Consider the following 17,658-nt stretch of genomic DNA (forward strand, 5'->3'; position numbering starts at 1 on the left):
CCCCTTCCATCCCTTCCCCTGCCCCCTTCCATCCCTTCCCCTGCCCCCTTCCATCCCTTCCCCTGCCCCCTTCCATCCCTTCCCCTGCCCCCTTCCATCCCTTCCCCTGCCCCCTTCCATCCCTTCCCCTGCCCCCTTCCATCCCTTCCCCTGCCCCCTTCCATCCCTTCCCCTGCCCCTCTCCCTCCCTTCCCCTGCCCCTCTCCCTCCCCGCTCCTGCCCCTCTCCCTCCCCGCTCCTGCCCCTCTCCCTCCCCGCTCCTGCCCCTCTCCCTCCCCGCTCCTGCCCCTCTCCCTCCCCGCTCCTGCCCCTCTCCCTCCCCGCTCCTGCCCCTCTCCCTCCCCGCTCCTGCCCCTCTCCCTCCCCGCTCCTGCCCCTCTCCCTCCCCGCTCCTGCCCCTCTCCCTCCCCGCTCCTGCCCCTTTCCATCCCCGCTCCTGCCCCTTTCCATCCCCGCTCCTGCCCCTTTCCATCCCCGCTCCTGCCCCTTTCCATCCCCGCTCCTGCCCCTTTCCATCCCCGCTCCTGCCCCTTTCCATCCCCGCTCCATCCCCGCTCCTGCCCCTTTCCATCCCCGCTCCATCCCCGCTCCATCCCCGCTCCATCCCCTTTCCATCCCCTTTCCATCCCCTTTCCATCCCCTTTCCATCCCCGCTCCATCCCCGCTCCATCCCCGCTCCATCCCCGCTCCATCCCCTCTCCTGCCCCTCTCCTGCCCCTCTCCTGCCCCTCTCCTGCCCCTCTCCTGCCCCTCTCCAGCCCTTCTCCTGCCCCTCTCCAGCCCTTCTCCTGCCCCTCTCCAGCCCTTCTCCTGCCCCTCTCCAGCCCTTCTCCTGCCCCTCTCCAGCCCCTCTCCTGCCCCTCTCCAGCCCTTCTCCTGCCCCTCTCCAGCCCTTCTCCTGCCCCTCTCCAGCCCTTCTCCTGCCCCTCTCCAGCCCTTCTCCTGCCCCTCTCCAGCCCCTCTCCAGCCCTTCTCCTGCCCCTCTCCAGCCTCACTCCTGCCCCTCTCCAGCCTCACTCCTGCCCCTCTCCAGCCTCACTCCTGCCCCTCTCCAGCCCTTCTCCTGCCCCTCTCCAGCCCTTCTCCTGCCCCTCTCCAGCCCTTCTCCTGCCCCTCTCCAGCCCCTCCATCCCCGGGGACACAGCCCTGCTCCTGGCTGCCTTTCAGGAATTATTTTTAGTGCTGGTGATCGGCTTTGCGAAGCTGTCGGGAAAACAGTGACTCAGAGGGAGCACAGGCTGGGCAGGGGAGCAGCCCAAGGGGCACCGTGCAGGGGTGGGGGGCAAGTGGCTCTGGGTGGGGGGTGACTGTCCCCTCTGCCACACACGGGGCTGGCTCAGCCCCCCGTGTCAGGGACAGCTCTGCAGTCCTGTGGGGTCAGGGGCGTGGTGGGCACAGGGAGCTGTCCAAGGTAACCTTGCCCACCTGGGGCAGGTGAGGATGGTGTGGTGCCCTCCCTGTGCCCTCACAGCCTGGCACAGCTCCCTCCTCCCCAGCTCCTGCCAGAAAAACAGCCTGGAATTGGGCCAGGCTCTCCAGCCAGTGCATCCTTATCCCCTGGGGAGGTGGCTCTGTCCAGTCTGTCCTTCTCCCACTCCCTGCACTGTGCCAGGGGGCTCCTGCTCCAGCCTGGAGCCAAAGCATCCTGTTCCCATCTCCCTCTTTTCCCATCTTCCCAGCAGAGCATGGAGGTCTCTGCTCTGGAGTTCTGGGTGAGGCACTGGATTTGGGATCAGGCTCCTGAGACTGTTTCCTACACACTGGGGTGTGGCAGATACATCCAGGCAGCCCCAATCCCTGATCCTTTTGCACCAGAGCATTCCCCTGTGCAAGAACATCCATTCCTCCCTGCCAGGATCTAAAGGGTTCCTGGGAATGCTGCTGAAAGATGGATACAGGCCCTGCAGCTGCCCCTCAGAATGAGCTGTTCTTGCAAGATGCTCATGGATGAGGGAGAGGAGACAGGGAGGGCAGAGCAGAGGGAGAATTTCCCTGCTCAGGGTCACCCACACTGCAGAGAGAAGGAGCTGGAATAGCAGCTTAGGAATGCCAGAGGGATTTAAGCAGAACTTGTGCCCTGCCCAGCTGAGCTCTGAGCACCCCAAAATCTCCCTCCACACTGAACACATGGAGGGGTTTTATTCACTAGTGTGAGCAAGGCCATGTGATGAGACAGTGGGCAGGTTTGGCTGCATCCTCAGCATCCCCTGGGATTCCCCCAGTTGTGCCTGGTTCTGAACATCTGCCCAGCTGTGCCCTGGAACAGCCCCTGGGATGCTGCCTGGGCTCACCCCGTGGGTGATGCTCCAGCACCAACGTGCCCCAATCCCTGTGCCCGAGGGCTGGGGGGGCATCAGGGGGGCTGCCCCGCACAGCCCAGGGGGCTTGGGCACCTCCCCAGGAAGGCTGTGGTGAGTAGAGACCTACCACCATCTAGCGGCCCTTCAGCCAAGTGCGGGAGGAGGAGGAGGAGGAGGAGGAGGAGGAGGAGGAGGAGGAGGAGGATCTTCAGCCGGGACTGGAGGGCTCTTGGGGGGGGCTGGAGCCAAGGGGCACTTCCCACACCCCACTCTGGCTCCAGCCCCACCACAAAGTCTGGAGCAGCCAAACATGGAGAGGAAAATGGTTTTATTACAGCGTGCCAGCCCCCCCCACCACACTGTGCCCCCCCCTGTGGGGACCACCGGGCAGGGGGTGCTCCAAGGCACCATGGGGGTCTCTTCATGCCATGGGCACTCATGGCAGGGGAGGGAGGTGGTGGGAATGCTGTCAGTGGTGTCTCAGCACAGCCAGGGAGAGAAGCACCTGAATTTGGGGAGGGAGAGACACAGGTGATGGTGGGGAAGGGGACAGAGAGACAGGCTGGGACTGACACGGGCACAGAGGGACAAGGAGGGTGGGAGATCTCCAGGGGAATGTGGAGGTGGCAGGACTCCAGATGCCCTCGGCTTTGCCAGCCCTGCCCTGTGCCTGTCTCCCCAGTGGGATGCCTCCAAAATGGGGTTTTGGGAGGAAAAACTCTCAGTGTGCAGCACTTGGTGTCGGCGTTAATGGCAGAGTGACGCAGCTCTCCACGTCCTTGGGGGCTGCTGTGGCTTTGCCACGTCTCTCCCTGGAATCTGAAGGACTTGAAACGCAGGGAGGGGCACTGGGCAGGGTGGCATTGCCCCTGAACTGCCACTGTGGTTTCTGGTCGCGCCTGTTCTCAGGTAAAACAGAGACCAGGAGATGGAGCCAAAGACAGTCCTGCAGTCTGGGCACCCTGGGGATGCCGGGACACCTCAGGGATGGAGCTGCCTCCACAACACCCACCTCCATGCCCCATTCCTGGCACACACACCCCCTCCAGGTGCCCCCTCTCACCTGGAGTGCCACTGTCCTCACCGCTCCTCCAGGTCGTAGGCAGCCTCCAGGTAATCCCTGGGCACGATCCCGACCTCGTCGTTGAGCTCTCCCACCCACCAGCCGTACTGGTCGTACTCCTGGGGGGACACAGGCAGGGAATGTGGCTCAGGACCCTTCCTTTGGCTCTCCAGCCCCCAGATTCCAAGAGAAAACACCCCAGTTCCAGCTCTACCCTCATAAATCCTTCCCTGTCCTTCCTATCCCTGTTCTGTCATCCCGGTCCACTCTCCTGCCTTATTTTGGGTCCTGTGGCCACAGCTTGGGGTTTGCTCAGAAACTCAGTGTTTAATTCACACCCTGATATTTTGGGGTATTTAATTTCAGCCACCAACCCTCAGGATGGAGCTCCAGAAGCCCCTCCCCTGCAGCTGGATCATGCCTGGATAACCCTCCCCAGATTTAGGTGTGATTTTCCCCCTGACAGATATTGGAGGCGAATAAAAACAGGGAAAACTTTCCTCCTTCTATGTGTGCAAGAGGAGGAGTTTGCACATCAGTTTGGCATCAAAATAGGTGAGTTTTTCTTCAAATAGATGCTAAATTAGGTGTTCCCAGCAGCACATCCCATTCCATGCCCTGTGCTCCCAGCTCTGTCCCTGCACAGCCTGGCTGGGGACATTTAATGTGTCCCCAAGCTCATTCCGGCTTCCCGACAGGGAAGGAGCTCTGGAGAAGGGCTGAGTCACCAGAGACAGACACTGCTCCCCACGCTCCCAGCTCTGCAGATGGTGCTGCCCCTCCCCAGAGCCAGGAACGGGTGCCAGGAATCCTGACCCTCTCCAGGCTGGGATCCCAGGGCTCCCCAGGGACCCCCACGCAGCAAAGAGCACCGAGCCAAACCCCCAGGATGCTGCTGGATGGGAAGGGATGGCAGGATGGAGGGATGGGGGATAAATCCCACCAGCCAGGAGGGAAAAATCCTTCTGCAGAAGGAAAAATTTGGGTTTATTTGCCATATCCTGGAGACCCACGAGCTGAGCTGTGCCCTGGGCAAGGCAGGGACCCCCATCCTCTGCCCACCCCCTCACTCAGCGATCCCATGGCTGGAACACCATGAGAGGTATTTTAAAATAATTTCTGCTTTGATGAATTGCTGGATAATCCACGATTGCTCATAATCAAGGGGAGGAAAATGCAAATGAGCAGCAGCCGAGCCCGAGCCGTTATTTCACCGTGCAGTGCCAAAAAGAATTAAAACAACATTAAACTCCCAGCAATAATGTTTAAGTCCTCGTTTCCAAGTGCCAAATTGCACCACTCTGGATCATACAGATGTTCGTTAATTATGCTAATTTTTATTAAACTATTAAAACGAGGAGTGCACTGGCACAGCGAGGCAGAGCCCAGTGCAGGGTGAACTCTGCTCTGTCTGGAGATGCTCATTTACATCTCGCTGACGCCTCGTAGCGGCTTTGGGAAGGGGGAGAGGAGGAGGAGGGAGTCTGAGGATGGGTTTTTGCTGGAATGTACCTAATTACCCACTAATGGGGCCTCTGTGCTCGGTACCTGCCTGGATTGTGCTGGGAGGGAGGAGGAGGGGGAAGTAATTTAGCTGAGACTTTATAGAAGGGACTGGAAACCCACTAATCCAGAGTTTAATTGCTCCAGGGGGGATGGTGGATCCCGAACGCCATTGCTCTGCCCCATCCCCAGGAATCAGCACACCGGGAATTCCGTGCCCTTTCCATGCTGGCAGATAACAGGGAGCTGGGTTTGGAATCACCCCAACGCCACCCTCTACACAACCACGATGGTCTCACTCTGCTCCTGAAACGCTGTGATTTCTCCCAGGAGGAAGAAGAGCCCCCAAAACACATCTCCAAGTGCCATTCCCAAAATCCCTGGTGCTGAGTGGATCTGGAGCAGACGCTCGCTCGGATCATCAGGGATTTTATGGTGGGTTGGTGCACAGGGCCATAAAATGCTTCAAGCTGCTCATCTCCATTGGCAAGGGAGAGGGAAAAGGGGGAAAAGAAACAACTGGAGATGACAACCACGACCTGATTCTCCTCCCTGCTTTGCACCACAGCTCCTCAGGCATCACCCAGGAGAGGAGTGGGAGTGGGAAAGTGGAGTCCCTGCATGACCCAGCCACAGATTCCCTCTGAGTGGGGCAAAGGTGGTGGTGGGAATGTGGCCAGTTCTTCCTGCATGGCCTCAGGTGAATGAATGCTGGGTGGGACCCTAAATGTGCAGCCATGTGGAATGGAATCCCAGGATGGTTTGGGTTGGAAGGGATCTTAAAGCCCATCCAGTCCCACCCCTTGCCACGGGCAGGGACACCTTCCACTAGCCCAGGTTGCTCCAAGCTGGCCTTGGACACTTGCAGGGATGGGGCAGCCACAGCTTCTCTGGGCATCACATCACTCCAGCAGCACTTCCCTGATTCCATGAAATTGTCCCATCCAACATCCCTCAGACCCTCACTGAGCAGCACAAGATCCTTCTCCACCAAGGGATGACATTCCCTCCCCATCGGTGCTTCCCAAGGCCTCTTTGCCACCACACTCCCTCTCCATCCCTCATAAACAACCCCGTGGGGCTTGGGGAAGTCCATCCATCACCCCCTTCCCACAGGAGATCAATGATGCTTTGATGGATGCCGAAGGAAAAGCCAATCACTCAGGGCCAGATTGGTTTCTGATTGCTCAGCCCCATCATTGGCGCGTGTGTCACACGTTATCGTTGGGAAAACGCAGGGATCTCATTCCCAGATGAGGAATGGGGAGCAGGAGAGGGGTCAGCTGACACCAGGGAGTTGGATTCCAGGTCAGCTGTACATCTGTTGACCTCAAACCCCAGCCCAGGGCTGCTGCACACTCCGAGATCGAGGGGCTCCCTGTCCTTGGGGATCCAGAGCCGGTGGGATTCCAGTGGGAACGCCATTCCTTGGGCACATCACCCAGCCTGGTGCATGGAGGAGGTAACTTGGGTGATGCTCACCCTCTTCTCCACATCTACTCTTTTGTAGGGGGGGTGAATCCTTTATACAAATCAATGATTCCCACTTGTTTCCAATGGTTGAATTCCCAACCAGGGAGTTGAGGACTCACAGGTGGGACTGGGGGCTCCTTCCCCTTGTCCCACCTGCAATGCCAGCTCCAGCATCACCCAGGGTGGCCCCAGTGTCCCATCCCACCAGGATCCAAGTGTCACATCCCAACACAATCCACTTGCCCCATCCCACCAGGGTCTGAGTGTCACATCCCAACACAATCCATGTGTCCCATCCCATCAGGACACAAGTGTCACATCCCAACACAATCCATGTGTCCCATCCCATCAGGATCCAAGTGTCACATCCCAACACAATCCATGTGTCCCATCCCATCAGGACACAAGTGTCACATCCCAACACAATCCACGTGTCCCATCCCACCAGGGGCTGAGTGTCACATCCCAACACAATCCACGTGTCCCATCCCACCAGGGGCTGAGTGTCACATCCCAACACAATCCATGTGTCCCATCCCATCAGGATCCAAGTGTCACATCCCAATACAATCCACATGTCACATCCCAACACAATCCATGTGTCCCATCCCAACACAATCTACATGTCCCATCCCAACACAATCTACATGTCCCATCCCAACACAATCCATGTGTCCCATCCCAACACAATCCATGTGTCCCATCCCATCAGGATCCAAGTGTCACATCCCAATACAATCCACATGTCCCATCCCAACACAATCCACATGTCCCATGCCACCAGGGGCTGAGTGTCCCATCCCATCAGGCTCTGTGTGTCCCATCCCACTGGGGTCTCCACATCCCATCCCAGGGGGAAGGACGTGGCAGACAGAAGGGTCTCAGCAGCACCACTCGGGGTGATGGAAGGGGAGGAAGGGGACGGTCCTTGGACGTAGAAGACCAGTCAGAAACAACCACAGCAAGAACAAGAGCCCAGCTCCTCCTTAAGATGATTCCTCAGGCTTTTCCATGCTTGAGCCCAGCCCCAAAGGGGTTCAGGATTCACCCAATTAGCCACCTCCTAATAAACACAACCAACCAGCAGAGCGAGGCATCACCACAGCCCCAACACCACCCAACCCCGAGCTCAGGGACTCCCCAGGCAGAGGGACAAACATCCCTTTGGACACCGAGCCGGGACAGAGAAGGGAACTGGAGCCCCTCCTGCCCTCAGGACCAGGCTGGGAGACAACACTTGGGGCAGCCGGGGCGCTGCTGGCGTTGGGAGCCCGCGTGGAAGTGGCGTGTTAATATTTATTGCAGGCAGCGCTCGGCGGCGCCGCCGCGCTCTGACCGCAGTGCCAACCCTCAGGCACCGCAAACGCGATTGGAAAACAATGTGACGGAAATGTTTAATCTGCTCAGCCCATCTGTGCCGCGTATTTCTCCAGATCTCCCTGAGAGAGGCGCCTCCGAATCTCCACATTGCCTTTAATATTCTCCTAAATCACCTCCCCACTGCACTTCAAGGGCCATTGCTACAATATCACAGGTTCATCGAGAGTGCACGGCAGAAGGGGAGGGGTGCAGGGAGGGGAGGGGAGAGGGGGTCGGCTGGGATATTTTTTATTTTAAAATATTTCCCAAGGATGGTGTTCCTGTGCCCCTCGGACAGGAGGGAGAGAGGAGACAAAAAAACAATCGGGGCAGGGGGGGGAAAATCCGAGGGAAGTTATTGTGGTGTTGCTGGGAGGAGATTAGTGAGGCTGTTTGGAAGCAAACAGGCTGGAATGGAGCAGAAATCATTCCCAAAGAATCGCTTTTATCCACCTCCCTCCTCAGCCACTCACTCTCGCTCTTCCTTTCTGCAGATGGTCCCATCCCGCTCCGAGCTCCACGTGCAAAATGGGTGTGGGTGCTCAGGTGAGGGGGAACATCCCAAAAGAGCATCAGCACGGGGTGGGCACAGCACTGCTGGGATTCTCCAGCCTGGCACAGCTGAGCTGAGATGCTCCAGCTCAGGTGTATCCCTTCTATCCCTTCTCCCTGCCTCGGTTTCCCCAGGCTGAGGCCACTCCTGTGGCTGTAAGGAAAATGAGCACAGACCTTTTAGCAGGGCCTGACAGGGGAATGGGTTTATGCAGAAAAATGGGAGATTCAGACTAGACAGATGGAATAAATTCCTCCCTGTGAGGGTGGGCAGGCCCTGGCACAGGTGCCCAGAGAAGCTGAGGCTGCCCCAGCCCTGGGAGTGTCCAAGGCCAGGCTGGACAGGGCTTGGAGCCACCTGGGATAGGGGAAGGTGTCCCTGCCCATGGCAGGACCTTGAGTTAAAAGGCCTTTAAAAGTCTCTCCCAATCCAAAAGTGATTCTAGGACTGATTCTAGGATTGATTCCAGGACTAATCCCAGACTTCTGTCTCCTCTGCCTCTGTGCCCTTCCTGGAATTCTGGTGCTGTCACCCCAAATCACCCCCCAGCCCTCCAAGGGGTCCAGGGAATGTGCTGGGTCTGGGGGTGTAGGGGAGATCCAGGAATGCAGGGATAGGTAGGGTGCTGGGAGGATGCCTGGGATCCAGGGATGAGCAGGATCCAGGGATGAGCAGGATCCAGGGATGAGTAGGATCCAGGGATGAGTAGGATTCAGGGATGAATGAGCAGGATTGGGGGATGAGCAGGATCCAGGGATGAGCAGGATTCAGGGATGAGCGGGATCCAGGGATCAGCAGGATTCAGGGATGAGCAGGATCCAGGAATGAGCAGGATCCAGGGATGCACGGGCTGCAGGAGGGGCTGGGGGCGCAGGGTGGTGGTCGGGGGCGCAGGGTGGTGGTCGGGGGCACAGCGTGGTGGTTGGGGTCGCAGGATGGTGCCCAGGGGCGCAGGGTGGTGCCCGGGGGCACAGGAGGATCTGGGGGCGCAGGGTGGTGCCCGGGGGCGCAGGGTGGTGCCCGGGGGCACAGGAGGATCTGGGGGCGCAGGGTGGTGCCCGGGGGCGCAGCGATGCGCGGGGTGCGGGTACCGCGGGGGCTGCGGGGGTTGAGCGGCGGGCGGGCGCTCCCGCATCCCCCGCGTTGCCATGGCAGCCGCTCCCGGCTTCGCTTCCTGCATCCCCCGGGGCCGCGCAGCCGGATCCACCTGCTCCTCCCGACCCTCCGCGGGGTCATCGCCAGGTCGGCAGAATAAATGAACGCGAGCACTAATGATGTGTTCGCGGCTGTTTATGCTCTCCGTGTGTCAGGGGCACTCACATTTAGAGAGCTCATTATGGCTGCAATTAGGCTGCACCATCGCGAGATATTTAACTCCTTTTTCTTTTAAATTAGCATTTTAATAACGTGCTTTGAGCAGGGGAAACAAAATGACCATTTTTCACGGACAAACTTCCTAGCTGTAGGTGCAACTTTAATGGCAAAGTTGCAAGGGAGGTAAAATAAACTCAAGCCCGGTCTCTTCCCACCTATCCCTGCCCTCCTCGCCACCGGGAAAGGGGGAGGAAAAAAAAACCGGGAGCGATTTCTATTTGCTTTATCGCACACTCTATTTCCTAAATTTGTTCTGCAGCCAATTATTTTCGCCTTTAAAGTCCTGCACGCTCCCGCCTTGATGGAGATGAGCAGCCATCGGAGCTAAACTCTGCCTGTGACCTGTGAAGAGGGCTCGGAATAATTGTGTGCGTGTGTGCACACGCGTGTGCGAGGGACCATCCAGCCCTGACTCCCGGGAGAGGGCGGCAGGGCTGGGGATGGCAGCAGGGAGTGCCCAGTCCCTGATGGATTTCATCGAAATAGCTTTTTACAGAGCCCCCCTCGCCCCCTCCAGTCGCTTCCCTGCAAAGGTCACCGCGATTATTTCGTAACCCTTTGGATGGGATTAGGGGATTAAGGGAAGCAGAGGGAATGAGAGGGACAAGCCAGGGATGGGGATTGGGAGAAGGGACATGGCAAAGGTGATGAGTCCACAACTTTACTGGGAATTTGCAAAAAACACCCCGTTTTCTTCCTGCATTTTCCACCAAGTGCAAATCTCAACTCCCAGCCAGCCTGAAACTGCTGCTTCCTCCCTCCATCAGGGTTTAAGCTCCTAATTAATTGGTGACCCCCGGGGACTGATGGGAGGGATGTGGGGAAAGGATGAGGGACCCCCAGGGTGGGTGATGGCACGATGGGAGAGACACCTGAACTGGGACAGGGTGTCACAGGGAATGGGTGTCCCTCTCTACACCAGAACAGGGGGTCACAGGGAGAAGGTTCCCTCCTCCCTTGGATAGGGGATCACAGGGAGCAGGGTCATCATTCCCCCTTGGATAGGGGATCACAGGGAGCAGGGTCATCATTCCCCTTTGGATAGGGGATCACAGGGAACAGGGTCCCCCTTCTCCCTTGGATAGGGGATCACAGGGAACAGGGTCCCTCCTCCCTTGGATAGGGGATGACAAGGAGCAGGATCCTCGTTTTTCCTTGGATAGGGGATCACAGGGAACAGTATCACCCTCCTCCCTTGGACAGAGGATCACAGGGAGCAGGGTCCTCATTTTCCCTTGGATAGGGGAACACAGGGAGCAGGGTTCTCATTCTCCCTTGGATAAGGGATCTCAGGGAACAGGGTCCCCCTTCTCCCTTGGATAGGGGGTCACAGCGAGCAGGGTCCTCATTTTCCCTTGGATAGGGGATCACAGGGAGCAGGGTCCCCCTTCTCCCTTGGATAGGGGATCACAGGGAGCAGGGTCCTCATTTTCCCCTGGATAGAGGATCACAGGGAACAGGGTCCCCCTTCTCCCTTGGATAGGGGATCACAGGGAGCAGGATCACCCTTCTCCCTTGGATAGGGGATCACAGGGAGCAGGATCTCCCTTCTCCCTTGGATAGGGGATCACAGGGAGCAGGATCACCCTCCTCCCCTGGATAGAGGATCACAGGGAGCAGGGTCCCCCTTCTCCCTTGGATAGGGGATCACAGGGAGCAGGGTCCCCCTTCTCCCTTGGATAGGGGATCACAGGGAGCAGGATCCCCCTTCTCCCTTGGATAGGGGATCACAGGGAGCAGGATCACCCTCCTCCCCTGGATAGAGGATCACAGGGAACAGGGTCCCCCTTCTCCCTTGGATAGGGGATCACAGGGAACAGGGTCCCCCTCTTCCCTCAGACAAGGAATCCCAGGGACCATGTTCCAAACTCCAATCCCACCCCTTTCTCTACAACCACCACCCCCCAACAACCCCAGCCCAGAACCAGGAGACCCCCAGACCCCTCACATATCCCACATCCCAGATCAGCAGGAAAGGCGGGAGAGGAGGGAGGGAGACTCAGCCTGGGTGAGAAGGATGCTCCAAGTGTTCCCTGGCTCATCCCTCTGCTGCACCTCCATCCATAAATCCAGGGTGGGGAGAGGCAGCTGGAGCTCGGGGATCGCTACCCCAGGACATATCGAGACACACTTTGTGTTATTTTAATTAAATTCTGCATTATGGTTTGTGGCAACTCCGGCACTACGGCGGGAATGAATCCCGAATTAAAGTCTTACTTAGGCATTCCACTCCTTCCCCCCTTCCCTCTTCCGCGAGAGGCCATAAAATCAAGATGTTTGTTCACTTACAGATGGAGCAGCTTGGAAAAGGGATAAAAAAAAACAAACCAAAAAAAAAAAAACAGAATGAAAAGGAGGGAAGGGAAGATGGTACGGAGTGTGGAACACCGGCAGGTGTGAGATCCTTGTGGGGTGGGATGTGGAATTTGGAGTGGGATGTGGAATTTGGAGTGGGATGTGGAATTTGGAGCGGGATGTGGAATTTGGAGTGGGATATGGAATTTGTAGCAGGATGTGGAATTTGGAGCGGGATGTGGAATTTGGAGCAGGATGTGGAATTTGGAGCAGGATATGGAATTTGGAGTGGGATATGGAATTTGGAGCAGGATGTGGAATTTGGAGTGGGATGTGGAATTTGGAGTGGGATATGGAATTTGGAGCAGGATATGGAATTTGGAGTGGGATGTGGAATTTGAAGCAGGATATGGAATTTGAAGCAGGATATGGAATTTGGAGCAGGATATGGAATTTGGAGCGGGATGTGGAATTTGGAGCAGGATGTGGAATTTGAAGCAGGATATGGAATTTGGAGCAGGATGTGGAATTTGGAGCAGGATATGGAATTTGGAGTGGGATATGGAATTTGGAGTGGGATGTGGAATTTGGAGCAGGATGTGGAATTTGGAGTGGGATATGGAATTTGAAGCAGGATATGGAATTTGGAGCGGGATATGGAATTTGGAGCAGGATGTGGAATTTGAAGCGGGATATGGAATTTGAAGCGGGATGTGGAATTTGGAGCGGGATGTGGAATTTGGAGCAGGATGTGGAATTTGGAGTGGGATATGGAATTTGAAGCAGGATATGGAATTTGGAGCAGGTGCCTTCCCATTATCCCCCAAATCAGGATCCTCTCCGGGCTCCCCCAGCCTTGGATTTCTATTTTGTCAGGATTATAATTCCTATTTTCACTTTTATCTCTTGATTCCTGGCTGCAAACAGGACAAACCGGGAGCTGGAGCCCTTTGGGGGTGGGCTGGGTGGGAAGGGCACGGAGGGAGTCGTGACAAAGGGAAACTTTATTTTCTTCCCGAGCTCTGGAGCTGCAATTCCATCCATCTATTAAGTCAGTGCTAATGAACCCGAGCCCCGTCCGTGACATTTTGCAACAGAACCGCTTTAAATGTTACCACATCAATTGGTTTAAATGTTACCGGCGCCTCATGGCCCGAGAGATGGTTTTATAATTAGCTGCGTCTCTCTCTAATGAACGAAGATTCCCACTCTCTGCAGGGGTTTCTCAGCAGCAAAGGAAAACAAGGGTGCCCTGAGCTCACCACGGGCTGGAGGCGCCGCTCTCACCTCTGGGCACATTTAAACCCTTCCCGGGCTGTTCTGTCTCTGTGGAATTGGGGGTTTATCCTCAGCTTCCCTCTTTTTCCCCTCCAGTACCAATTAACCACTTCCCAAATATAATTAACCTGCAGCCAATTACCTGCAGGCACATGTAGGGATGTGTGGAACAGAGAGGGAATATAATTAATATAATATAATATATATAATATAATATAATATAATATATATAATATAATAAATATAATATAATAAATATAATATAATATAACATAATGCAATATAATATGATGTAATATAGAATATAATATAATAAATATATATAATATATATAATATAACGTAATGTAATATAATATAATATAATACAATATAATATAATATAATATGTAATATAATATAATAAATATATATAATAGAATATATAGAATAGAATATATAGAATAGAATAGAATAGAATAAACATAATATAATACTATACTATACTAAACTATGATAATATAATATAATATAATATAATGCAATATAATATAATATAATATAATATAATATAATATAATATAATATAATATAATGTAATATATAATATAATATAATAAATATATAATAAATATATATTATAATATAATGTAATGTAATGTAATATAATACATATAATATAATATAATATAATAACCATAATATAATATAATACTATACTATACTATGATAATATAATATAATTAATATAATTAATGTAATATAATATAATGCAATATAATATGATGTAATATAGAATATAATATAATAAATATATCTAATCTAATATAATATAATATAATCCTACAATATCTTGATTTGGAAAGGACCCACAAGGATTATCAAAGTCCAACTCATCAATATAATATTAATAATATTACCATCAATAATATTAAATAACTCAATACAAGACACCACATACATGATATTACATATACATTATATTATTATCTGTATATAAAATATGGAACCCCATAAACCAGCAGCAACCTGGGAAGTTACAGCCAGGAAGGGACGGGGTCAAGGATGAGGCTCCACTTTAACCCTTCCCATCGTCACGTGGAATTCAAGTGCAATTCCCACCTCCTTTTGCAAAACAAACTGGGAAATGGTCAGGCATTTGCTACACTGGCCAAAAAAAAGCTTCATTTATTTATTTATATACTTATTTACTTATTCATCTGTTTCCTTACCTATTTATTTATTTATCTGCCTCGAGATTGATTTATTTATCTATTTACCTCTATACTTATTTATTTATCTCTATATTTATTTATCTGTTTACCTCTATATTTATCTATTTACCTCTATATTTATCTGTTTACTTCTATATTTATCTATTTAGCTATTTTATTTTATTTATTTATTTATTTATTTATTTATTTATTTATTATTTATTCCTATATTTATTTACTTCCATATTTATCTATTTAGCTCTATATTTATTTATCTATTTACCTATTTATTTATTTATTCATTCATTTATATCTATATTTATTTGTTTACTTCTATATTTATCTATTTACCTCTATATTTATTTATTTACCTATTTATTTACCTATTTATTTATTTCTATATTTCTCTGTATACTTCTATATTTATCTATTTACCTCTATATTTATTTATCTATTTACCTCTATATTTATCTATTTACCTCTATATTTATTTATTTACCTATTGATTTATTTACCTATTTATTTATTTATCTCTATATTTATTTATTTGTATAATTCTATATTTATCTATTTACCTCTATATTTATTTATCCATTTACCTCTATATTTATCTATTTACCTCTATATTTATTTATCTATTCGCCTATTGATTTATTTACCTATTTATTTATTTATCTCTATATTTATTTATTTGTAGAATTCTATATTTATCTATTTACCTCTATATTTATTTATCCATTTACCTCTATATTTATTTATCCATTTACCTCTATATTTATTTATCCATTTATCTCTATATTTATTCATCTATTTACCTCTATATTTATCTATTTACTTCAATATTTATTTATCTCTTTACCTCTATATTTATTTATTCATTTCCTTCTATATTTATTTATTCATTTACCTCTATATTTATTCATCTCTTTACCTCTATATTTATTTATTCATTTACCTCCACATTTATATATCTATTTACCTCCATATTTATTCATTTACCCCTATTTATTTACCTATTTATTCACCTATTTATTCGCTATTATTTATTTATTTTGCCACTCTGTTCAACCCAATGTCCCTCCCCTACAACCCATCAGATCATCGAGGGGTTTGTTACTAAATCTCTGTCAAATAAAAGGCAGAGTTGAGTCTGGAGGAGCTTCCAGTTGTTCCGGAGCCTTTGGAAAATGGAAGGATTGTCACACTTAAAGACACAAATTTCCCCTCTAATATATTCGAATGGAAACCTCTGAATCCAACACTACATGGGCATATCTAATAAATTCACAATATTTCAGCCTCAACAGCCTCTGATGGTTCGTTTGAAAGATTTATGGGGTAAAAAATTACTGGGTGATGAATAGAGTTTATTCTGGGCAGTATTGGAGGGGAGAAGGAATTAAACTACTGTCTTTAACAGGGAATTTATTATTACCTCTGTCAAAGCCCACGTCTTTAACAGCATTTATTATACATTTCAGGGCAAAATAAATGCTCTGAGTATTCCTTAAAGCTGAAATTCCCTGGTGGAACAACAGGCCAGCCCAGGAGAAGTTCATGGGTTTGAGGGAAACATCTCAGCAGAACCCAGAGACCACCAGGGATGGTTTGGGGGTACCACAACCTTGGGAAAGGGGCTCTGTGTGCCCGTGGGGACCAGGGGGGTGGCCAAGGTGGGGGAGGAAACAGCAGGGCTGGGGCAAAATTTGGGATACAAGAATGTGCAGGTGAGTCCCTGTGGATGGGGGAAAATCGGGATGAAGCATCAGGGATGTGCAGGTGGGTCAGTGTGGATGGGGAAAATCGGGATGAAGCATCAGGGATGTGCATGTGAGACCCTGTGGATGGGGAAATTCAGGATGAAGCATCAGGGATGTGCAGGTGAGTCCCTGTGGATGGGGAAAATTCAGGATGAAGCATCAGGGATGTGCAGGTGGGTCAGTGTGGATGGGGAAATTCAGGATGAAGCATCAGGGATGTGCAGGTGAGTCCCTGTGGATGGGGGAAAATCAGGATGAAGCATCAGGGATGTGCAGGTGGGTCCCTGTGGATGGGAGAAATTCAGGATGAAGCATCAGGGATGTGCAGGTGAGTCCCTGTGGATGGGGAAAAATCAGGATGCAGGTTCAGGGATGTGCAGGTGAGTCCCTGTGGATGGGGAAAAATCAGGATGAAGTATCAGGGATGTGCAGGTGAGTCCCTGTGGATGGGGAAAATCGGGATGAAGTATCAGGGATGTGCAGGTGAGTCCCTGTGGATGGGGGAAATTCAGGATGAAGCATTAGGGATGTGCAGGTGAGTCCCTGTGGATGGGGAAATTCAGGATGAAGCATCAGGGATGTGCAGGTGAGTCCCTGTGGATGGGGAAATTCAGGATGAAGCATCAGGGATGTGCAGGTGAGTCCCTGTGGATGGGGAAATTCAGGATGAAGCATCAGGGATGTGCAGGTGGGTCAGTGTGGATGGGGAAAATCAGGATGAAGCATCAGGGATGTGCAGGTGAGTCCCTGTGGATGGGGAAATTCAGGATGAAGCATCAGGGATGTGCAGGTGGGTCAGTGTGGATGGGGAAATTCAGGATGAAGCATCAGGGATGTGCAGGTGAGTCCCTGTGGATGGGGGAAAATCAGGATGAAGCATCAGGGATGTGCAGGTGAGTCCCTGTGGATGGGAGAAATTCAGGATGAAGCATCAGGGATGTGCAGGTGAGTCCCTGTGGATGGGGAAATTCAGGATGAAGCATCAAGGACAAGTGGATGCACATCCATAGATGAGGTAAAATTGGAGATGCAGGTTTGGGGATGTGCAAGTGAATCCCTGTGGATGGAGCAAAACTTGGGATGGAGCATCAAGGACGTGCAGGTTGAGCCCCCACAGATAAGGCAAAATTTGGGATGAGGCATCAGGGACATGTGGGTGAGACCCCATGGAAGGGGCACAATTTGGGACACAGCATCAAGGACACCTGGGTGAGTTCCCATGGAAGGGACACAATTTGGGACACACCTCATGGACACGTGGGTGAGTCCCCATGGAAGAGGCACAATTTGGGAACAGCATCAAGGACACCTGGGTGAGTTCCCATGGAAGGGACACAATTTGGGACACACCTCATGGACATGTGGATGAATCCCCATGGAAGGAGCACAAGTTGGGATACATCTCAAGGACACCAGGGTGGAAGTGGCACAATTTGGGACACATCTCAAGGACACCTGGGTGGAAGGGGCACAATTTGGGACACATCTCAAGGACACCTGGGTGGAAG

General features: G+C 51.5%; 1 protein-coding gene across 3 annotated transcripts in view; it reads right to left on the bottom strand.

Moving 5' to 3' along the window:
• Positions 1-2,623: 2,623 nt before the first annotated feature.
• Positions 2,624-17,658, bottom strand: part of SKAP1 (src kinase associated phosphoprotein 1) — a 174,603-nt gene continuing 159,568 nt past the window's right edge. For 2 of the 3 annotated variants that reach the window (XM_071577413.1, XM_071577410.1), the window contains exons 12-13: positions 3,364-3,482; positions 2,624-2,805 (exon numbers count right to left, since the gene is read on the bottom strand). In XM_071577413.1, coding sequence (XP_071433514.1) covers positions 3,381-3,482 — 102 coding nt within the window. In that variant the 3' untranslated portion in view covers positions 2,624-2,805; positions 3,364-3,380. Of the gene's footprint in view, positions 2,806-2,843; positions 3,200-3,363; positions 3,483-17,658 lie in introns of those variants that run through there. The other variant, XM_071577412.1, reaches the window with a different exon arrangement.

The sequence above is a fragment of the Pithys albifrons genome, chromosome 25, assembly GCF_047495875.1.
Source record: "Pithys albifrons albifrons isolate INPA30051 chromosome 25, PitAlb_v1, whole genome shotgun sequence".
Taxonomy (NCBI): domain Eukaryota; kingdom Metazoa; phylum Chordata; class Aves; order Passeriformes; family Thamnophilidae; genus Pithys; species Pithys albifrons.